This window comes from Anguilla rostrata, chromosome 5 (assembly GCF_018555375.3).
Source record: "Anguilla rostrata isolate EN2019 chromosome 5, ASM1855537v3, whole genome shotgun sequence".
NCBI lineage: Eukaryota > Metazoa > Chordata > Actinopteri > Anguilliformes > Anguillidae > Anguilla > Anguilla rostrata.
In genome coordinates this window covers 56,790,035-56,814,462 of record NC_057937.1, presented here as the reverse complement: position 1 = coordinate 56,814,462, position 24,428 = coordinate 56,790,035, and the positions used below count along the sequence as shown (strand labels likewise).

The 24,428-nt window shown below is 53.1% G+C and overlaps 1 protein-coding gene across 1 annotated transcript in view; it reads right to left on the bottom strand.

Annotated features, from left to right (window-relative positions):
• LOC135256171 (trichohyalin) overlaps positions 1-24,428 on the bottom strand; it is a 146,389-nt gene that overhangs the window by 39,902 nt on the left and 82,059 nt on the right. The window contains exons 12-15 of the mRNA XM_064338016.1: positions 23,889-24,065; positions 20,274-20,348; positions 1,870-2,037; positions 611-736 (exon numbers count right to left, since the gene is read on the bottom strand). Of these exons, the coding sequence (XP_064194086.1) occupies positions 611-736; positions 1,870-2,037; positions 20,274-20,348; positions 23,889-24,065 (546 nt within the window). The remainder of the gene's footprint in view (positions 1-610; positions 737-1,869; positions 2,038-20,273; positions 20,349-23,888; positions 24,066-24,428) is intronic.

Sequence of the window (24,428 nt, the reverse complement as noted above, 5' to 3'; positions counted from 1 at the left end):
GCGGTTACCCGCGCTACGAGGGGTCAGGGGTGCCGCTGCTCTCTTTTTTTTTCGGGAAGTGAGCGTCGCCTAGCGCCCCCCTCTCGGAGGAGGCCACTTGACCCCACGCCTCGTTTTTGTAACCCCCCCCCCCCCCCCGTGCGTATGGAGACCCCCCCGGTCTTTGTGGGGAGAAGCTGAAGAGCGGCTCTTTTGTGGCGGAGTGAAGAGTCTGGTTTTTTCCAGAAGGGGGTCGGCTCGGGGGGGTGCTCTCTCCCACCTGAAGGGGCTTTATGTTCCGCGAGCGCGTCTCAATGCGCGGGGTCACAGGGGTCAAGGTGCGTGTGCGCTAACAGCAGCTGCTCCCCCCCCCCCACCCACATCCCCCGCTGCACCGCTCCTGATTCCAGCCTGAGCGCGCTCAGTGGAGGAAGTGTGACAGTTCGTGCTGTTTGTGCATGAGCTGGAGAGAGGCAAGACTTGCGTGAGTGTGTGTTCGCGTGAATGCGTGTGAGTGTGTGTGTGTGCGTGTGTGTGGGTGTGTGACTGTTTAAGTGTGAGTGTGGGTGTGTGCGTGCGTGTGAGCGTGTGTGTGTGTGTAACACGGTCAGTACAGCAGGGGGGGGCTGACCTGTGTCTGTATCGCTGCTCGGTCTGACTCCAGCTGTTCCTGCAGTCGGCCCACCTCCCCCTGCAGCTGCTCGCACAGCTCCTCCATCCTGCGCCGCTCCGCCCCCTGCTCCAGCACCACGTCATCCTGCTGCACAAATACCCACACACACACACACACACACACACACACACACACGCACACGCACAAACACACACACACACACACACGCGCACACACACACACACACACACACACACACACACACACACACACGCACACACACACACATGCACACACACACACACACACACACACATGCACGCACACACACACACACACGCACACACACTCACACACACACACACACACACACACACACACACACACAACACACACACACATGCACTCACACACACACACACACGCACACACACGCACACACACACACACGCACACACACGCACATGCATACAGAAGTGAGAGACAGAGGAAGAAAGTGAGTGGACTCTGTTCTGACCACTGCAAAGGTCACAATTCAGACCAAACTTTCAGCTGTTTTTGTCCTTTTAGGCCCCCCCCCACCTGCGTCCCCCCTCCCCCCACCAAGCCTGCCACCGCTCCCAGACACTGATTCATAATTTTAATATCTCTCATTTTCACACCAGCGCCCCTTTACCAAAACTCATTTTCCAATTTGTGTCAAACTGTGCGTCCATTTTTCTTAATCCAGCTTATGACAGGCTGGCTGGGAGGCAGACACGCAATTCAGATCCAGTGTTTTACAGAGAGTGAGCAGCTGTGTGTGTGTGTGTGTGTGTGTGGGTGTGTGCGCGTGTGTGTGTGTGTGTGCGTGTGTGTGTGTGAGGCCGTGTGTGCGTGTGTGGGTGTGTGTGTGTGTGTGAGACCGTGAGTGTATGTGTGTGTGTGGGTGTGTGCGCGTGTGTGTGAGTGTGTGTGTGTGTGTGTGTGTGTGTGTGTGCGCACGCGTGTCTTTGTCTTTATGACTGCCTGTTACATGTTTTTAATCAGGGCGGATCAGTAAGTGTTATTTATAATGGGAGGCAGAGAAAATGGTTTCGCAGGGAAAGAAAATGGCCCCAGGGAGCAAAATAATAATTTGGCCCATAAGCGTAATAATTACACTTAACGCAATAAGAAATATGACGGGGGTAATGATATTCTGCAGAAAATATCGCATTAGCATACAGCTTCAAGGTCATCACATGCACATTTGGCTAATGCCTTAGCGCACGCGGAGCCCGCGCTTCCGGACCGACCCTGCGGGTGGCGCTGACGAGCTCCTCCCTGGCACGGCTCAGCTGGAGCCGCAGGGCCGCGTAGTCTCTGCTCTGCTCCCTCTCGCTCGCCCGCGCCTCCTCCAGAGCACGCCGCGCCTCCTCCAGGGCCCGCCGCGCCTCCTGCACCTCCACACTCCTCTCCTGCAGCTGGAGGAGAGAGGGGGGGATAAGAGAGACAGAGAGAGAAAAAGAGAGTGTGAGAAAGGGAGAGAGTGAGAGGGGTGGACGGAATGAGAGGGAGAAGCGGAGAAAGTGTGTGAGAGAGAAAGAGGGGAGAGAGATGGTGTGAGAACGAGGGATAGACAGAATGAAAGAGTGAGTGAAAGACAAGGAAAGAGAATGAAAAAAGGGAGTGAGAGATAGGGGGAGAGAGTGTGTGAGGAGGAGCGAGAAAGAGACAGAAAAACGGAGAAAGAAATATAGAAAAAAGAGGGAATGAGAGAAAGAAGAGAAATAAAAAGAGAATGAGAGAGAGAAAGGGAGTGTGAAGGATGAAGTTAATCGCATCACAACGTGTGCCATTATTATCACCATGAATAAGAGCCGCATATTGACATCATTAGGGGGGACAGAAGCTCATTGATCGGGGAAGTAACTGTATCGGCGGTTATGCGAGCAATTTGCTGCGATGGTGGCACTGGAGTGCCAAGCAGGAGGGGGGCTCAGGCCCTCCCAGCTCTGGCCTGTCATGGAGACCCCCCCCCCATTAATCATGTGCTGGGGGGGGGGCAGCCAGCAGAAGCAGGTGAGACGGAGGAGCCCATGGTGCAAGTGGCTCTCATGCTGAAAGAAAACTTACAAACAGTGTGTGTGTGTGAGTGCGTGGGTGAGTGTGTGTGAGTGTATGAGTGTGTGTGCGTGTGCGTGTGAGTGTGTGTGTGTGTGTGCGTGTGTATGAGTGTGTGTGCGTGTGTGGGAGAGTGTGTGTGTGTGTGTGTCTGTTGTGTGCATGTGTGCATGTGCGTGTGTGGGTGAGTGTGTGTGAGTGTGTATAGGGGGTCCCCGGCCTGTAGAGGGGTGCTGCAGTACGATGTGGGGCAGCGTAGCCGTCTCGCGCATTCCTCTCGGGCTGTGTCCCGCCTGCACACCTGCCCTCGCCCCCCTAATCTCTCTCTCTCTCCAAGGGGGGGAAAAATCAGGACGGAAATAACAGGGGCGGCGCGGGGGGAAGTGAAATTTCAATCCGTCCCGTCCCCGTCCCCGTTAGGCGCTGGAGTGGGACCCGGGCGGGACTGAAGGGGGATCGATAGTGTTTAGACAGCAGAGCAGATTCTCTAAGCGCCGGATCAATAGGAGAGAGAGAGAGAGGGAGGGAGAGAGAGAGAGAGAGAGAGAGAGGGAGGGAGAGAGAGAGAGAGAGAGGAGAGAGAGAGAGAGAGAGAGAGAGAGAGAGAGAGAGAGAGGGAGAGAGAGAGAGGGAGGAACACACCGGCTTTTCTTCGGCTGCCCGTGTAAACGGGAACAAATCAGGGGCCTGAGGCTAAACGGCCTGACCAGCTGTTTCCCAGGCCTCGCCTGTAAATAAAGATCTACTCTGAGCTCCAGAGGGGGCACTACAGGGACCGGCCAGAAGGGGGCTCTGCATGCTGCTGTGATACAGATATACACACCCCTATACACACCTATACACACACACACACTCAAACACACACACACACACACACCCCTATACACACACACACACACACACTCATACACACACACACACACACACACCCCTATACACACCTATACACACACACACACACACACACACACATACATTCCTATACACACACACACACACACAACACACATACACACACACCCCTATACACACCTATACACACACACACACACACACACCCACATACACACACACCCTATACACCTATACACACACACACATACACCCATACACACACACACACCCAACCACACACACACACATGCATGTGATGTGTGGTGGTGGTGGTATGTGTGTGATGTGTGTGTTGTGTGTGTGTGTGTGTGTGTGCTATGTCCTCCAAAATCAGCAGCCTGCAGTTCCAAGCTCACAGCCTGAACCAGCCCCTCTTTCAGTTCCAAATGCAACACAGAGGCAGCTCAGTGATGTAAAGCTCAATAATAAATATCTCCATTTAAATGGAGGCAGTGAAAGCCACACCTCCATTTAAAACCACAGCGCCGCAGCACGCAGCCACTTGCGAGACCCTTCTCTCCTAACCAACGGTCTAAACCACAGATTTATAACGAGGCACAGTCAGTGCAAGATGGCACCCACTTCTGCCCACACACAACCCAAACCGCTTTTCCAACGATGCGTTCAAACGCAGCGGGTCAAAACTAGCGGTCGAACGTTCCTGACCAGCTTCACCGTGACCGCAATCTGAAAACGCTTCGGAGGCAGAGAACCCCCCCCGAGCGCCTGAAGCAGATTAATACCCGGCCCCCCCCGCTCCAAACGACAAACGCTACTAATCATCGGGGCTAGCAACACCATCTCTGCAGGCGACTGGCTGTTGGAAGCCGTTGCCTCGGTAACTCCCCGGCCCAATGAAAACACACGCGGGCGAAGAGTTTGAGCGCGGGAGGGGCGTGGCCCGATGGAACGGCCGGCCGGAAAAACAGCGCGGACATTGTGAGAGGGAGCCTCAAAAAGAGAGAGAGAGAGAGAGAGGGCGACCCCTGAAAGAGCCCCCCGGGCTGCTGATGTTAGCGGCAGGAGCGCACGCGGAACGCTCGGATCGGGTGTGTGACCGCGCCCGCCGCCCCGCGACGCCCAGGCGTCCCTCGCTGTGGGCCCCTACATTCCTGTTCCCCTCCATTACTGCTGCGAGCTTCAAAGTCATTTATAATGGCCCCTACCCCACCCAACCCCACACCCAACCCCCAATCTGCCAATCCATCATTTTACCAAGCTCTGCTTCAGAGTCTAAACAGGTATAACAGCCTTCAGGTAAAAAAACATCCAGTAACAGGAGACACATCATTCTTTGTGTGCGAGACTGCAAATGTTGTGTGTGTGTGTGTGTGTGTGTGTGCATGTGTGTGCAAGTGTGTGTGTGTGCGTGTGTGTATTCGTATGTGTGTGCATGTGTGTTGCGTGTGTGTCACTTTATGACAGCTGTCCAGTTGGGCAGATGAGCTGTATTAGACACGGGCCACCGGTTGAAGACCGGAGCGGGTGACTCCATACGGAGCCCACTTTAATGACCAGGTTCTCCGCCCCAAACCTGCGCCAGGCCTTTACTCACCGCCAGACGGGGCGAAAGCGTTCAGGAGAAGGCCCGGGTTGCCGAGGGGCGGCCTCCTCCTCTCCTCTTTCGTCATTATTCTGTCTCTTCTGGCTAAATGGAGGCGATGTAAATGGCAAGCCCGCGCGTACAAACCGCCATTAAATATTCAGAGCGGGGAGACGCATTTCCAGGCCTTATTTTTCCTCCGTAATAGGATTGTTTTAAATATTAAAACTCTCGCTTCTTTACAAACGGCGAGGCGCAAATATTCGCCGGACCCCGAAACCCCGAAACCCCACCCCCCCGCTTCCGCGCCACCCATCAAAAAGCCCCGTTTCGCCTCAGAGAGGGAATTAAAGGAAACGCATCATCGTGAAGTTCTCTCCATTACCTTTCTGCGTGCAACAGTCACCCCCCCTAACCCCCCACCCCAGCCCTGATGGAAAATATCAACAGGGGGGCCACTAACACATCTTCAGTCTCACGCCCCTTACAAACCCCGCCGAAGCAAAAGAGAAAAATGTTTAAATATTCATTCTGCCGGTGAGACGATCGCTTTCTCGTCTTTAAATCAAGAGAATGGTATTTTTTTTCATTTCTAGTTTTGTTTTGTTTCCGTTGCGAAATGGAGTACGCTATCGGGCTGTGCGGCTGGGTTCACTTTGAGGGGAACTGCCCCAGGGGTGTGGGGGGGAGAGGGGGGGTGCTCTGTCTGAGGGAGGGGGACTAGACCAATACAGGAAGAAGCCAGACTTCAAAGACTGTCCACCGCATAACTTGCTATGGCTAAGTTATAACTACACGGAAGACAGTTATATAGTTATACCCCAGGGGTCCTGAATCTTATCCAGAAAGGGCCGGTGTGGGTGCAGGCTTTGTTCCAACCAAGCAGTAACACACCTGCTCCTACTAATCAGCCACTAGAGTCTTTGCTAAGAACCTCAATTAGTGGAATCAGGTGTGTTGTTACTGCCTGGTTGACACAGAAGCCTGCACCCACACTGGCCCTTTCTGGATAAGATTGAGGACCCCTGTTATACCCTATCAGCTAGAGTTTGCGCTTCAAAGGGCCTTGCTGACTGATTTAGGAGCCCAGGCAGGCTTCAGAAGGCCCTCGGTCTCACTCACGGGACACTGATCAGGTGTAAAGCCGGATAATGGCAGCCCCAGGTCTTCTGTTCACCTGCACAGACACCTCAGCAACAGGCCTCAGGGATCCAGGGCTGTTCTATCCCCCACCCAGCTGCTCTGGGTGGGACAGGAACCTGCCCAAAGCTCTGCACTGACCCCCCCCCCCCCCTACCACCCCTGCCCCCCTCCCCAAACGGAGGTGCAGTGCACAGTCAGAACTGGGAAGTGTGCCCATGAGTCAGCAAATCAAAATCCCACTTAGGACACAAATCCTTCATCATCGAGCTATACAAGTGAACCCTAAAACTAATACACATTTTAAAGTAGTGTCCCCGACTTGCTAAGTTGAACTATGCGACGGGTCATCGTTTTTTACAACGTATTCCACCATAAATATTTTGCGATTGTGATCATTGCTATTGCTGTTATAGTAAGTAAGTACAGAGAGGGGCTCAGTGATGTGTAGATGCCCCGGGGCTAGTCTGAGCCGCTTTGCTAAGAAAACACAGGTGGCACGAGGGTGGTGGGGGGGGGGGGGGTGTTTTGGGAGGGACCATGGTAACGGCCCCCCTGTGCGCCGCTCTGTATAATACATCCATACATCACGGCGGGCGTGTCAGACGCTGATTCACGGCGGAGGACTTGCTCAAACCGCGGCGGTATTGCTTTTAATAATGCAGGCCGGGGGCTTTTTGACGCCCGGGCTTTTTTTTTTTTCCCTGACAAACGCGGGCGAATCAATTAACTGCGCTGACAGTCCCCCCCCCCGCCCCCCCGATCCCCCCACCCCCACAGCGCTCGTATAAATTCAGCAAAGGCCGGCGTGCGCCTGTTCTCGTTTTATAAAGCCGTCGCGAGCGAGACGAATTTCTGTCTTCACACCTCGCCGTTCCCCGATGCAAAAAGGCGAGCCAGGACGCCCAACCGTCTGTCTAAACACAGATTACAACAAAATAAATAAATAACATTCTCTGCACCAACTTCAACGTAATCCGAGTTCTACATATTTTCCGTAATACAACGCAAAATAACTTCGACTGAGGAATGCAGCAATTAGGCATTAAAAGGCACAGCGAGTGAATAATGAAGGCTACTAATGAATGTGGCGGTTTGGGCTTTGGGGGGTATAAAAGAAGTTAACGCAGGAGACGAGAGAAACAGACACGCTCTCATGTGTGAGAGACATATATATCATGCAGAAATACCTTAGCGGGCAGTTCTAGGGTTCAGATGAATGTGACGGATGAATGTGTGCGTTTCCAGATGGATGTGACAGCGCGTCTTCACAGTGTGAGCTTGTGAGTGAGTGTGGTACTCAAACAGCAGGGCTGTATAGGCTCCTTTGTGGGTATAGGCTCTACATGCTTCTGAGAATGGAGGAGTATAGGCTCTCCTTTGAGTAAGGTTGATAGGTATAGGCTCTCCTGTATAACAGGTGAATCACCGTTTCCACAGAGAAAACAACAGAGCACATGGAGCACGTTAGCACGTTAGCAGGCCCTCTTCCCCTTGCCCCATTCCCAGACAGGACCCCCCAACACTGAGACACACCACAAGCATGAACAAAACCTACAAGCAGAACAATGTTGATTTTTAAAGGGTGCGTCACTACACAGAGGAGGGGTGCGGTAGCTGGATGTGAAAGAAGGGAGGCCCACTGCAAAGCATGTCTATTCTCTGTTACCATCTTAGCCTAATTTTAATGTCACAATATATAGACAATATCTAGCCAAGCACAAGTGTACCGAACCTGGAGCATTTGTAACTGACTGGCTACATTTCCTAATGCTTTATTTTTTATTTCTGCCCGGTTGCCTGTCAGTCCTCCGCTCATAGATATCATGTTTAATTTTCTTTGTAAAAAAAAAAAATAAAAAAATAAAAAAATACGGTGGAAAATTGTGCCGCCAATTACTGAAGCGGCAGGTGGGACAGGGAAGGCACCGTCGGGAAAGAAACGAGCGGTTGTCATGGAGACACCGCTGTCAGAATTGAACCGGCTTCGTGCGCCCCCTCCTTGCAGGTCCACGGGTGACGACGAGGCTCACCGTGAGTGGTCCTCTCCCTTTCGTTTGTCTGACCCATTCTAAGAGGACACCCTGCACAGCTCCGCCAGGGGGACCTTTCTGTACAGCTCTGCCATGGGGCCTCCCTGCGCAGCTCTGCCATGAGGAATCGAGGCCTCCCCGTGCAGCTCTGTCACGGGGCCTCCCTGTGCAGCTCTCTCATGGGGCTCTGTCTGAGGAAGGTGGAGGGGTAGAACACTGTGTTGAACACTGTGCTCTACTCTGACTGGAAGGGGGGGGGGGGGGTTGAGGAGTCGTGAAGGTGCTGACGGGTGCGATGGGGCAGCGGGGTATATTTATGGCCCCCCATACAATCTGCATTTAAAACACCCCGGGACATCAATCCAGGGACTTGCCAAAAAAAAAAAGTGTTCAATCACCAGTGGGGGGTGACGGGATGTGATGTAGCTCTCACGCCCCCCTATATACAGCGTACCCCCCTGCTCCCCCCCCCCCCCAGCAGCCACAGACAGGGGGGACTGACTCACATCCACCAGCCAGCGATACGAGGCTCCACACCCCGTCAGACACGTACACCGATCCGGATTAAACCGGTCAGCCCCCCCCCGGGCGCCGTTCGGCGCAGAATATTTGATCGCTATCAGCCGCGTAATGAACGCATCCGTCCCTGCGGCGGGGAGAGCGAGACGCCACGGCAACCACGCGGCTCCCTGCGAAACTAACGATGCTAAAAAAAAACACCTCGACCACGCGCCGCGCAGCGCGTCCACCGCACACACAACATCCGCCGAGAAACGATTTCGCGGCCGCCGCGATACGTTTCCTGGATACGCGCGCGCCGTTAGATAAGACCGCCATTCCCGCCGGTTCCTGTCGCGCGGAGCCGCGTTCGGTGAGTGAGCCGCCGTCGCTAATGAAGTTCCGGAAACTTCCGAATCGCAATCGACTGACTTTTATTAAACGCACTGTGGCAAAAAAAAACTAAACAAAAAACAAAACTAAACAAATGGCTGCCTCGTCCCGGCAAACAGGCAAACGGCAGAACCTAAACCGCATTCACCAAACAAATGGTCAAACGAGTTATTACAAGAACAAAAACAGAGGAGGAAGTGCAAGAAGAAGAAAAAGAAGAAGAGAGAGGGAGAGAGAGAGGGAAAAAAAAAACCGTTGCTACCGAAGCAATTACGGATGTAATCAGAGGGTTCTGCACGGAGGCCCTGATCCTGAGGCCCCTCTCGTTTGCATCGCGACGCGGCGCGCGATATTCATTTCCCACTTTACTGCTTATTGCCGGGGTACGAGGAGCCATTACCGCCGCGGACGGGCGGGCAATCTGCCGCCGCCGCCGCGCGGATCCCGCTCTGCTAAAGAGCACAATCTCGTTAGCCGCTCGGAATTAGAGCCATTTGGCAAAAACACATTCTGCTGCTCTCCCCTAAAATAAGTAATTATGCTCTCCTTCTCTCTCTCTCCCTCTCTCTCTCTCTCCACTCTCTGTCTCTCACTACCCCCTTCTCTCTCCCTCTCTCTCTCACTACCCCTTCTCTCTCTCCCTCTCTCTCTCACCCCCTCTCTCTTTCTCTCTCCCTACCCCCTTCTCTCTCCCTCCTCTCTCTCTCTCCCTCCTTCTCTCTCTCCCTCTCTCTCTTTTTCCTTCCCTCTCTCTTTCTCGCTCTTTCATTTGGAAGCGAGGGAAGCAGGATTCGAAAGTGAGGTTCAGGTTCGAGGTAGCGGGGGCCGCCTGGTGAACGCGCTTCCTTCAGAACAAGCAGTGTCCAATCGCTTCCGAGAAGGATATAAGGATACAAGGTTTATTTTAGAACAGTACAGCTGATTGAAGTCCATGATTAATTACATCAGGTGCGTTAGTACCGGGCCAAAGCAGCCTGCGCCCAGATCGGCCTTTTCGGATTAGACTGGACACCCCTGCTTCAGGCTGTCCCTCCCCAAAGCACTAATACTCAAACCTGCAGTCTGAACCAACTGTACCTGAGGGGTTATACTGCATTAAACACAAACACACACACACACACACACACACACACACACTGTGCACACTCACCAGCGCACGCACGCGCACACACACACACACACACACAGCACACGCACACGCACACGCACACGCACACACACACACACACACACAACACACACACACACACACACACACAGACACACACACACACCAATGCACAACACACAACACACACACACACACACACACACTGTGCACACACAAAACAACACAACTGTGCACCACACACACACGCACACACACACACACACACACACACACACACACACACACACACACTGGCACACACATGCACACACACACACACACACACACACGCACACACACACACACCACACACACACACACACACTGCACACACATACACACACCACCGACACACACACACACACACACACACACAGACAGACAGACACACACACACACATACACACACATACACAACGCACACATTAGCACAGGGCACCCATGAGCCCTCCCTGTCCCAGGACAGTGGTGGTGAGACAGTGTCGTGGTTGGGGAACCTCCAGGGTTAAAGCTGGCCACAGGCGTGTCCTGGGGGGTGGGGGTGGGGGGTTGGGGGTTGCGGGTTTGGCGGGGTGTGTAATTTACAGAGCCGTGGGCATGGGGGCCGCTGAGGTGCTTTATGGGGGGGCCTGAAGGGTCCATTAAGGCAACGGCAGGCTCTCAATCCTGACCGCCGCTATCGATCGCCTCGCCCCCCCAACCCGCCAACCCCCCCCCCCCCCCAGATTCTGCCAGACTAGTTAAAACCTTCAGTGAAATCTCAGCAGGAGATTAGAATGAGATCTGCGCCCACAATGACCAGCGTATCAATGCTGAAATCATTCCGCACTCCTTTTCCTCTTTAAAAAAGAGAGAGAGAGAGGGAGAGGGAGGGAGGGAGGGAGGGAGGGAGGGAGGGAGAGAGAGAGAGAGAGAGAGAGACCGCAATCAGACAGGGTTAGTGCAGTAATGTTGGGTCTGCTTCAGAAAGGGAGGAAAAACTAACAATGAGTGGTGTGCATGTGTGTGGGTGTGTATGTGTGTGTGCGTGCGTGCGAGTGTGCGTGCGTGCGAGTGTGTGTGTGAGAGAGAGCGCGTGTGAGAGTGAGTGTGCACCTATGTGAACCTGTTTGTATGTGTGTTTGTGTGCGAGTGTGTGTGTGTGTGTGTGTGTGTGTGTGTCCTTATGAGAGGGAAAATGACTCTGATGATTGGACCCTAACACAGCCTCTCCTTACCCACGTATCCCCACAGCACGGCTAACTGCACACAAGATGGAGGTCAGGGAGAAACGGCAGAGATTCGAGGCACAAACAGCGCGTCGCTGGACAGAGATGAAGCAGACACTCACACAGGCAGGCAGCCGTTACACCAGGCCTGGATGGGACAGGGGAGGAGAGCGTGTGTGTGTGTGTGTGTGTACATGTGTACAAACGCGTTTGTGAGTAAGGGTGACTGCTGTGGCAGATTCTACCCCTGTCAATGTCAATGCCCCCCCTCCCACCTCCCCCACACCCCTTTCCCATCCCCAACACACACACCCTCTCACTCTGACACACACACACACACACACACACACACACCCTCTCACACTGACACACACACACCATCATCATAACTGCGCACACACACACACAAACCACACACACACCTCTCACTCTGACACACACACACACTACACACCCTCTCACACTGACACACACACACCATCATCATAACTGCGCGCACACACACACACACACCACCCTTATAACTGCACACACACACACACACACACACACACACACGTCAGCCCCCCGAGCTGGGCGGTGCTGCTGCTGCTGTGGTCCGGGGCCCAGGCCTCGTTCTCATTAACACGCACCCCTGACATCATTAAGACGTTTCCAGGAAAATTAATTGAAAGGTAAATGAAGAAAAATGTGTTGCTGAGCGCCGACGCTCCCCCCATAAATCATGCTCCGGGATCCGCCGGCCCGCCCGCTCCCCGTAATGAACTGCAGACTATTTATTTTATCCTGACGCAACAAATTAGAATTCAGACACACAGATTATATTAGAGCTGTCCGTCAAGGCCGGCCGCGGAGGGACGCACGGAATATTTTAAGGATACACAGAGGGGCAGAGATAGAGGAGGAAGGAGGAGAGAAAGAGGGGAGAGGGAGAGGGGAGAGGGGAGAGAGGGGAGAGGGAGAGAGAGGGAGGGGGAAGAGGAGAGAGAGAGGGGGAGAGAGAGGGGAGAGAGAGGGGAGAGGAGGAGAGAGAGAGAGAGAGGGAGAAAGGGGAGAGAGAGAGAGAGGAGGGAGAGGGGAAGGGGGGAAGAGAGGGAGAGGGAAGGGAGAGGGGAGAGAGAGAGAGAGGGAGAGGAGAGGGAGGGAGAGAGAGAGGAGAGAGAGAGGAGAAGAGAGGGGAGAGGAGAGAGAGTAGGGAAGAAAGGGGGAGAGAGAGAAGAGAGAGGGAGACAGAGGAGGGAGAGAGAAGGAGAGAAAGAGAGAGTGCATAAAGTAATTAAAGGCTCAAAGAATAAGAGGATACTATAAGAAAATAAGCCTACTTCTGTTATACGTGCAGACAAAATTTCTATTGTGTGTATCGGTGCAGAAATAAGCGCAATACGGATAATATTAGGACATAAAATACCACACCATTTCATAACAGGGGAGTCCCCGGGGGTTTTAAAACCAAAAACAAGGAAGAAAGTGATAATTTCCTCATTTACAGGCCTAAATGACTGTGTACGTATTCCCAAAGCAGCTATAATTACACAAGCGATCACAATGTAATCAGGCTAATCATGTCAATGTAAATATTTGGACTTTCAGTTAGCCCAGATAAAATGACATTCAACAGCATCCATTCCCACCTGCGATTGCGTGTCAGTCACACTGCGTATATATTCACGGTCACAGTGTGTGTGTGTGCGTGTGTGTGTGTGTGTGTGTGTACACCAAAGATAGACATCTTTGTGGTGTGTGATCAACTCAACAGCAAACAAACAGCAGCCAATCGGTGAAGCCAGCCTTAAAGGCAAGCAGCAAACACCACAGCGAGCATTTCAATTAAACAGCCAATGTTAGATTTGGGAAAAGGCAACAGCTGTACCAGCTAGCACAAAAAAAGAAAGCCCAACGACAACTGGATAAGGCCAGTGCCACACGTGGCCTAATCAGTGCGGACAAAGAGCCGTGTTCATATTTCTGAAGTGAATCGACCCTCACACTGAGAGTAACATTAAAGAGGCACGGGAACTGTGACCTTCAAACGCCGAACGGCAAAATAAAAAAAACTCCCATCGCCGTGGAAACTGCGCGCAAGTGAGGCGGTGACGCGAAACAACAAATCGGTACACTTAAGAGCGAGCCATTATCGGGCAGGTTATCGGAGATGTTTACGGACCTGCACTTTACTGCCAGCACGGAGCTGCCTAATGTTACGGAAAATAAAAAAATATATAAATTATTCTGCCACTTAATATGCGTACAGTAAACTGAAAAAAAAAACAACCTACTTCTGTTTAAGAATAAACAGAAATCCTGGCAAAGGTCAGAGAATGACTACAACATGAGGGAGAAAAGGGAGCATGTGACATGACCCTTGACCCCTGACCCCCACTCAAAGCCTTTACAGTCCAGACGTGGAGACACCTGCTGTTCAGAAAGTCCAACCCAAAGGTGACTGTGGGTTCTACACGGGATCTCAACACGCCTTGAGCCAGTTGGGTAAAGATCTAACCCCAGCCCCTGACTCATATAACCCCTTCTCCAAGTCATTACGCCCATGGGCAAGACCAGCCTCTCAGTGCCACCAGAAGCCTTGGGCGCCCCCTTCAGGCTACATTACGTAATGATGTGGGTAAAGGAAGAGAATGCTGGTACAGGTGCGCAGACAGGTAATAATGGGACAGGTGCACAGGTATCTGTGGATCAAACACAGGTCCATGTGCACAGACAGGTCATGATGGAACAGGTGTGCAGGTACCAGTGGCTCAAACACAGGTATGGGTGTGCAGACAGGTAATGGTGGAACAGGTGCACAGGTACCTGTGGCTCAAACACAGGCACAGGTGCACAGAGAATACGCACCTGCGCAGAACACAGCCGCTGGACACAGGGCAGAGGAACACGAGACCAGACGAGCATCACCTGATCATGACCGCGGCGCGGGAAACACCTCCAGGCAGAGGTAGAGACTGATGGACTACAGACCCAGAGCTCTGCACTACCTCCACCCAACACAATCTGCACTGAGACACCCTGCAAGACTCTCACAGCCATTCAGTACCACTGCAACAGCACCTACCAGAGAGGACCAGCGACAACATCATAAACCAGCCAAAGGTCTGCGGCCAAATGCATTACCCAGCCACAGGAAAACACCACACATAGCATCACAACAAAACCACAACAGCCCATAATTATAAAAAAAACACAATACAAAAATAAAACATAAAAGCTATGTCACTACATCCAAGACAACAGTACACATGGAACAAGATACACAGCTTGCGCAGAAACAAACAGCCTTGCGCATCTGGACAGAAGCTTCTAGAAATTCTGATGGCAGTAGTCGCCTGTGAGGAAAGGGACGGTGAAACTGCGTGGGGATAAACGACGTCTCTGAGCCGTCCTCAGAGAAGCCACTTTAAATTCAGGCCGTGGAGGAGGAGGAATATTGCCTCCTTAAACAGCCACAGAGGGCCACCGCAGTTTCCTTACTCACACAATGAAAATATTAATTAAAAAAAAGAGAAGTCAAGGAAATTGTTTCAGTTTCACACACACACACACACACACACACACACACTATGAAGTCACCATTTTTCTAGCTCTGAACTTCCAGAGCACTGACACCTGAAATCACACTCAGAAGACCCCTCCCCTCAGATATAAGTGTGTAAATGTTATGTTCGGAGAGATTCACGCTTGGTCTCTGCACACTCTGAAAATAGTCCCTCTCTCTCTCTCTCTCTCTCTCTCTCTCTCTCTCGCGTGCTGGACATTTAGGAAATTCATTTCAAAGGGCCCAACGCCGCACAGCACGACACAGCACAACACAGCACAGCACAGCACAGTGCAGCACGGCACAGCACAGCACAGTGCAGCACGGCACAGCACAGCACAGCGCAGCATAGCGCAGCGCAGCACGGCACAGCACAGCACAACACAGCACAGCACAACACAGCACAGCACAGTGCAGCACGGCACAGCACAGCACAGCACAACACAGCACAGCACAACACAGCACAGCACAGTGCAGCACGGCACAGCACAGCACAGTGCAGCACGGCACAGCACAACACAGCACAGCACAGTGCAGCACGGCACAGCACAACACAGCACAGCATAGCGCAGCGCGGCACGGCACAGCACAGCACAGCATAGCCCGGCACAGCACAGCCCGGCACAGCACGGCACAGCACAGCACAGCACAGCACAGTGCAGCGCAGCACAGCACGGGGGGGCTGGTTATGAGCGCCGCAGGCAGAGTGGGACACAGGTGGGCGAGAGTGTGCCCATATTAGGACGCGCTACCATGTGGCCCTTTTTGGTCTCGCTCATGCATCCAAGGGGCGGGGGGGCGGGTCACCTGCAGTGTTCCGTACGGGGGGCGGGTCACCTGCAGTGTTCCGTACGGGGGCGGGTCACCTGCAGTGTTCCGTACGGGGGGGGGTCACCTGCAGTGTTCCGTACGGGGGGGGGGGGGGGGGGTCACCTGCAGTGTTCGGTACAGAGGCTCCACCCTCTTCTAGTCCGTATCAGGCACTGCTTTTCCACCCAAAACACCAACACAATCCACTGGCCTCTGATATAGATGCTAACTTCTATGCCCTGTGTCCATTTTAACCACAAAATAAAATTCCACTCTGATAGAACACAGAACACCATGCACAGGCTTCGTAAAGTCAGCTCAGATGTGCATGTATGCGTATAGGATTGTGTTTTTGAGTGACTGGTTTTGTAGGGGCATGTATGAGTATGTTAGTATATGTGCATGCTTTCGTGTGTGTGTGTGTGTGCGTGCACATATGTGTGTTTATATGTTTGTGTGTGTGTCTGCGTGTGTGTGTGGGTACGTATGTGTGTGTGGGTGTTTGTGTGTGTGTGTGTGTGCACATGCATAAAAGTGGTCTGAAGTCAAATATTTATAGTCTGAGCTTCTAATCTTATCAATATATATTTTCCTTTCTGCTCTTGTGTCTCTGAATCTGGCTGAAGTGCTAGAGGTGAGATTCTAACATGGAAACCCTGCTTCCCCAAACCACCACCGCACAGAGAACAGAACGTGTTGGCCGCTCTCACCCGGTCAGACGGCGGGTACGTCACACCCCCCCCCGCGTGGTCACGGACAAAGCGAATTACACGCCGTCCCGCCACGTGAACCGCACTCCCGCCAACAACCGACCATCCCTGCGGGCGGCTCGAAAAGCGAGAGAGAGAGCTTTAAAAAAGAGAGGAAAAACCCAGCCTGCAGTACCGCCCTTGGCCATTGGGTGTCTCTCTTTCACTGTGCAAGCGCAGCGAACCACCGTCCGTTCACCCGGGGGCCTCCCCCCCGCTCCCTCCCTCCACTCTTCTCCCCTCCCCTCCTCCCCTCATCTCTCCCCCTCCCCTCCCGGACTCCCATCTCCACATAATATATACACCATCATTTGAAAATGGCAGCTTTTTGAAAATTCACCTTGATTATCAGACATTAAAAGTGACTTATCCTGCGCGGAGTCTGCGGGGCCGGACGGCGGCAGACAGCGGAACAAAGGGCTGGAGCTGCATTAACGCCTCTCCTGGGCTCGCCGGGCGGGGGGGGGGGGGCGGGGGGGCGGCGGGGGGGGGGCAGGGGAGCGGGGAGCGGGGGAGGCTGGCCCTTTGTTCTCGCCAACATCCAATTATTTTTAACGCGTGCCTCTTTTTCGCAACAACAAGAGCGAATTTAATTTTAATGCACTCCAAAAAAAAAAAAGAAAAGAGAAAAGAGAGAGAGAGAGGGAGGGAGGGAGAGAGGGAAAAAAAAAAACGCTTTTCTTAAATAGAGAAGGGGACTAGTGCTTAGTGGCGGGGGGGGGGGGGTGTGTGTGGGGGGGGTTTGAGAATTAAGCGAGTGTAGATCTCGCCTTATGGCCTGAGTCAAGCGATCGCAATAATAAGCCCCACGGACACCAACACACACACGCACAATAAACACGCAACACTCTTAGAGGTACTGTACACTACACACACACAACACTGCACACAAGTACTGTACACTACACTACACACACACACACAACAGTACACACAAGTACTATACACTACATACATATACATAACAGTGCACACAAGTATTGTACACTACACTACACACACAAACACAACACTGCACACAAGTACTGTACACTACACTACACACACAAACACACAACAGTACACACAAGTACTATACACTACATACACATACATAACAGTGCACACAAGTACTGTACACTACACTACACACACACACACAACAGTACACACAAGTACTATACACTACATACACATACATAACAGTGCACACAAGTACTGTACACTACGCCCACACACAACAGTACACACAAGTACTATACACTATATACACATACATAACAGTGCACACAAGTACTGTACACTACACCCACACACATCTCTGCCTACCACTCCACAATTCTCAGGAAAACAACCCAAACCAAACTGATGCGATCAAAACAGGAAGAATGAAATCAAAACAGGAAGTGCACAAATCAATGCATCCGTACACACACGCAGTGCACAGTACGCATGCGCACACACTCGCATCCCCATATGTACCCACACAGGCAGAAATTAAACGCGCAGACGAAGGCACAGAAGTACGAGCGTGGCTGAGGTACAGCAGCCATCGGGGGCAGAGGCCGCTGGGCGAGACGCGAAAGTGGGTGCTTTTCTGATTGGACGGCCGCTTTACCTCCCTGTCAGAAGGGCGGCGAGGCCCGGCGCTGGCCCCCGGGGGGCCCCGGTGTTTTACTACTGCCCCCCCCGTCCCGCCGGTCTCCGGGGGGTCGGCCGCGCGCGCTCGGACGCTGCCCTTTCACACGCCGGCGGCGCAAATTGAAATAAACGGGCGAAAATAGCGGCGATTTCGCCGGCATTAACGGAGCGCCCCACGCGAGCGACTCCGTGGCCATCTTGTCCGCTGCGTGCCGATTCTGCGCGGCGTCGCGAAACGACCGTCTTCCTCCGCTTACCGCCGCTGATGGCGGACTCGGAGTACTGAGATTTCACATTCTTTAAAATAAACATGGCACGTGGGAGGAGAAGTGCGGGTGTGTGTGCGTGTGTGTGCGGTGTGTGCGGGTGTGTGTGTGTGTGTGTGTGTACGTGTGGTGTGTATGCTTGGGAGTGCGGGCGTGTGTGTGTGTGGTGTGTATGCGTGGGAGTGCGGGTGTGTGTGTGTGTGTGTGTGTATGTGTGTATGCGTGGGAGTGCGGGCGTGTGTGTGTGTGTGTGTGTGTGTGTGTATGTGTGTATGCATGGGAGTGCGTGTGTGTGTGTGTGTGTGTCCGTGTGTACGGTGTGTGTGTGTGTGTGTGTGTGGTGTGTATGCGTGGGAGTGCGGGCGTGTGTGTGTGTGGTGTGTGTGTGTGTCCGTGTGTGCGGGTGTGTGTGTGGTGTGTATGCGTGGGAGTGCGTGTGTGTGTGTCCGTGTGTGCGGGTGTGTGTGTGGTGTGTATGCGTGGGAGTGCGTGTGTGTGTGTGTGTGTGTGCGTGTGTGTGTGTGTGTGTGTACGTGTGTATGCGTGGGAGCGCGTGTGTGTGTGTGTGTGTGTGTGTGTGTCCGTGTGTGCGGTGAGAGAGACGCGCACTCCGCTGGACGGTGAAACCAGTTCCCGGGAGATTGTTAAATTAAAGAGCGGTCCAGGCTGTTTACAGTGCTCACTCTGTTCTCCTCTCAATTCTGTGTGTGATTAGCAATCATTCACCGGCTGGCTCGGGCAGACCAGTGCACTGGGGGGGGGCGCGGGGGGGGGACTGCACACAGGTTAAAAAAACCCTCCCTATTACCCAGCCTCCACCTCTTCAGCATCAGACCGCGTCTCTCTGGAAGGAGGTCTAATTAAAGCAGCGGCACAGGGGCTGGCGGGAAGAAGCCATTTTGTTCCAGAACCTTCCCTGAACCCCCAATAACATCCCCCCCCCCTTCCCCACCCCCAGTCCTCGTCTGAGCGGGCGTGGCCGCAGGTGGGGGACCAAACGTCGCGTGTACGAACAGAACGTGCGACTCTGCCGCAGCGACGTTTCACCCAAAAAAAATAATACAATAAATAAGTAATGCCAAACCAAATTCATCAAATCCTCTTTGTTAGGCCTGGAGAAAAAAAATTGATGTCACAAAAAGAAAAGTAAATGAAATGAAATAAAGGAATGAAATGGAAAAATGAATTTAAAAAAACATTAAGGTGCTAGAGGTAACTGTGTACAAAATGGAGGACGAGACAGGCAATGGTACAACGCCCCAGTGGAATAAACACACCCAGGCTGTGTCCGAATCAGCATCCTTCCACACTATTGAGTATGCTTGTTGAGTACACTGGATGAGAAAGTTGTTCTGGGTTTTCGAGTACATTCAAGAGCATACTTTTCAGGAAGAAAACAAACATTTAAAAAAAACTTTAAAAACAAGGAGCAGCTTCGCTAACATTTTCCATCAACAACAACAACGACACGTGAGCGTGGCCAGGGGTGGGACAACGGTGGGACGACTTACAATACATCCACAGTATGGAGGATACTGCACTGCAAACTGCATGTTGCACACTAAACAGTACACAGTAAATAGTACAGAGTATGCTAGTACACAGTACACAGGACACAGTAGCTAGGGCTCTGATTCAGACACACCTCCAGATACTCTCAGTGAGAGTGGAGCCCAGCAACACTGAGGGGTGTGGGGGCGGAGCATGGACAGGAAGGGGAGGAGTCTCGGTGTGTCAGTGCCTACCTGCTGATTGGCAGAGCTGTGCTGGTCCTTCAGACTGGACACCTCCGTCTGCAGCTGCTTCAGCTGCTCTTCTGCCTGGAGACAGAACACACAAAGAAACACACACTTATACACACATGCACAAAGAAACACACCCATACACACATACACAAAACACCACACGCTCATACACACATACACAAAACACCACACTCTCAAACAAACACAAACATACACAAAACACCACACACTCTCGTACAAACACAAACACAAAACACCACACACTTATACATACATGTACAAAACATCACACGCTCATACACACATACACAAAACACCACAAACACACACACACACACACACACACACACACAGCAGCCAGAGAGGATAAGGAAGAAGTCATGGACAGACCCCTTGAGACACACAAAGAAAGAGAAGGAGAGAGGGAGAGAGAGGACAGAAAGCTATGAGGATAATGACTCCGCTGCAGAGCCGGGGAGACAGAGGCGTAAGGAGGGAGAGAACGGGCACCGCCCGGGGGGCGTCGCACACTCCAGCGCGACCTCACGTTTCATTTACACACAAGAGCTCCAGATCACACCCACGACGCCAACCGAGCCGCGCCGTGCGGCGCTTCCGCGACTGACCTTAGCGCTAAGCGCGCAGGCGCGGCCCTGTCAGGACGGACCGCGCGACGCAGCCAGCGACACGCGCGCGGAAGCCGACGCGCAAACCGGAGCGAGCGCGAGTCTGAACCCAGCCCGTGTGACACCCGGGCGGAGCCTCGTCAGGACCAGCGAAAGGCTCCGCCCTCTTTCACAATCAAACCAATGAGGGACTGAAACAAACTGTGACTTTCTGTGACCGCACGGTCCATAGTCACGCAAACGAAACCCAAACAGGAACACAGCTTGAATCACAGAACCGTTTTTGGCCTAAATTAGACCAATTCAGCTGAATCGGTGCTGCGCTGATGGTAAACCAGTGCAGAACATCCCTTTTCCACCCAAAATGTTCATCAGCTCGGACAGTCATGTGACTGTCCCCATTCTGGGAGGGAGGGCGGGGGGTTGATCACCCACTGGTTCAAACTCCCAATTCAGTCTTTTTCCTACTTTCTTTCTCTCTCTCTCCCTCTCTTTCTTCTCTCTTGCTCTCCCCCCTCCCTCATCTGTTCTACAGTCCAATCATGTCTCACAACAGCAATCTGTCTGGAACAGCAGCGGCGAGCGCATTAAACTCCAGAGATAGCACACACACACGCACGCACGCACACTCACTCACACACACGCACACGCACTCGCACACGCACACGCACACGCACACACACACTCGCGCGTGCGCACACACACACACTCGCGCACACGCACGCACGCACGCACGCACACACACACACACACGACGCGCACCACACACACACACACACACAAGCGCACACACACACACACACACACACGGACACGCGCACACACACACACACACACACACACAGACACACACGCATCATTAAGGCTGAGAGAGCTGAGCAGCCCCCCGCCACTGAGACAAAGTCAACAGAGGTGACAGGAGGAGGGAGGGAGGGAGAGGGAGAGGGGGAGGGAGAGGGAGGAAGAGGGAAAGATGGAGAGAGGAAAATACTGAGACAGGGAGGGTGGAGATGAGACAGAAAGAGAGAGAGAGAAAGAGAGGCAGAAAGAAAGGGATAGAAAAGGGGGATAGGGAGAAATAGAGGGAGAGAAAGGGGGGAGAGACAGAGGAGAGAGAAGAGGAAGAGAGAGACAAAGTGGGAGGGGAGTGAGGAGACAGAAAAAGGGGGAGAGAAAGCCAGTGAGACAGTGAGAAAAAGAAAGAGGGAGAGAGAAGAGAGGAAAGAGAGACAGAGTGGGAGAAGAGAGGGATGGGAGTGAGAAAGGAGAAAGAGAGAGAGAAACAGCAGACTCTTGTGTAATCAACCACTTCGCCGCAGCGCCAGAATGAACTGGCTGAACCGAGAGAGGGGAAACAAACAAACAGCAGTCACAGACACAAAGAAGAGCAACACCCGCTAACGCGTCTAAAACCCGCTAACACACGGTCCTAACCCGCTAACACACAGTCCTAACCCGCTAACGCGCGGTATAAAACCTGCTAACACACGGTCCTATCCCGCTAACACACGGTCCTAACCCACTAACACACGGTCTAAACCCGCTAACACACGGTCCTAACCCGCTAACACACAGTCCTAACCCGCTAACACACAGTCCTAACCCGCTAACGCACAGTCCTAACCCGCTAACACACAGTCCTAACCCGCTAACACACGGTCCTAACCCGCTAACACACAGTCCTAACCCGCTAACACACAGTCCTAACCCGCTAACACACAGTCCAAACCCGCTAACACACGGTCCTAACCCGCTAACACACGGTCCTAACCCGCTAACACACAGTCCTAACCCGCTAACACACGGTCCTAACCCGCTAACACACAGTCCTAACCCGCTAACACACGGTCCTAACCCGCTAACACACGGTTCAAACCCGCTAACACACAGTCTAAACCCGCTAAAACACGGTCTAAACCCACTAACACACGGTCTAAACCCACTAACACACGGTCCTAACCCACTAACACACGGTCCTAACCCGCTAACACACGGTCCTAACCCGCTAACACACGGTCCTAACCCGCTAACACACGGTCCTAACCCGCTAACACACGGTCCTAACCCGCTAACACACGGTCCTAACCCGCTAACACACGGTCCTAACCCGCTAACACACGGTCCTAACCCGCTAACACACGGTCCTAACCCGCTAACACACAGTCCTAACCCGCTAACACACAGTCCTAACCCGCTAACACACGGTCCTAACCCGCTAACACACGGTCCTAACCCGCTAACACACGGTCCTAACCCGCTAACACACAGTCCTAACCCGCTAACACACGGTCCTAACCCACTAACACACGGTCCAAACCCACTAAAACACGGTCCTAACCCGCTAACGTGTGGTCCAAACCCGCTAACACACGGTCCTAGCCTGCTAACACAGGTCCTAACCCTCTTCATCTCCACCAGGGCGCTACACACACCACAGTCAAACACACTGGGGCGTAGGCTCTCCCGTTTCCGTACCGGGGCGGGGGGGCGGGGGGCCTAGCGCTGCAGCTATGACACGGCCGGTGGTGGATTTTAGCGATGCGGGAGAGGGGACTGGACAGGGAAAGTGATGCGATTGGCTCTGTGTGTGTGGGAGCGGCAGGGAGGTCACACGCTGGGCCAACCTGGCAACCCGAAAGGCTGAGGTGGAAGCTCTGTGCGTCACCTGAAACGCCGTGGACAGTTCTGAGTATGTGTGTGTGTGTACAGGTATACTCACGCTCTGTGCTCTCTCCTGGCAGTGTGTGTGTGTGTGAGTGCGTGTGTGTGTGTGAGTGTGTACAGGTGTACTCACCCTCTCCTCTGTGCTCTGTGCTCTCTCCTGGCAGTGTGTGAGTGTGTGTGTGTATGTGCCTGCGAGTGTGTGTGTGTGTGTGTGTGTGTGTGTGGGTGTCTGTGTGTGTGTAGGTCTATTCACCCTCTCCTCTGTGCTCTCTCCTGGCAGTGTGTGAGTGTGTGTGTGTGTGTGTGTGTGTGTAGGTGTACTCACCCTCTCCTCTGCGCTCTGTGCTCTCTCCTGGCAGTGTGTGAGCTGGACCTGCACCTCCCTCAGCTCCCTCTCCAGCTCCACGCACCTCCTCTCCGCCTGCGCCGTCTCTTCGCTCCCTCTCTCCCGCTCCTGCAGCGCGGCCTGCAGGGAGCACAGCTCCGCAGACAGCCTGTCCACCTGCAGGGGGCGCCGTCCGGGAGGGGAGGAGTCAGCCGCGCTCGTCTCATTAGCACCCTGCTACAGTCAGACGCGGGCGGATGTGTCCTCATCCACAGCGACTCAACCCCAGTGTGTTCAGGTCTAGTAGAGTTAGCGACTAAGCCCCAGTGTGTTCAGGTCTAATAGAGTTAGCGACTAAACCCCAGTGTGTTCAGGTCTAGTAGAGTTAGTGACTAAGCCCCAGTGTGTTGAGGTCTAATAGAGTTAGCGACTAAACCTCAGTGTGTTGAGGTCTGGTAGAGTTAGCGACTAAACCCCAGTGTGTTGAGGTCTGGTAGAGTCAGCGACTAACCCCCAGTGTGTTGAGGTCTGGTAGAGTTA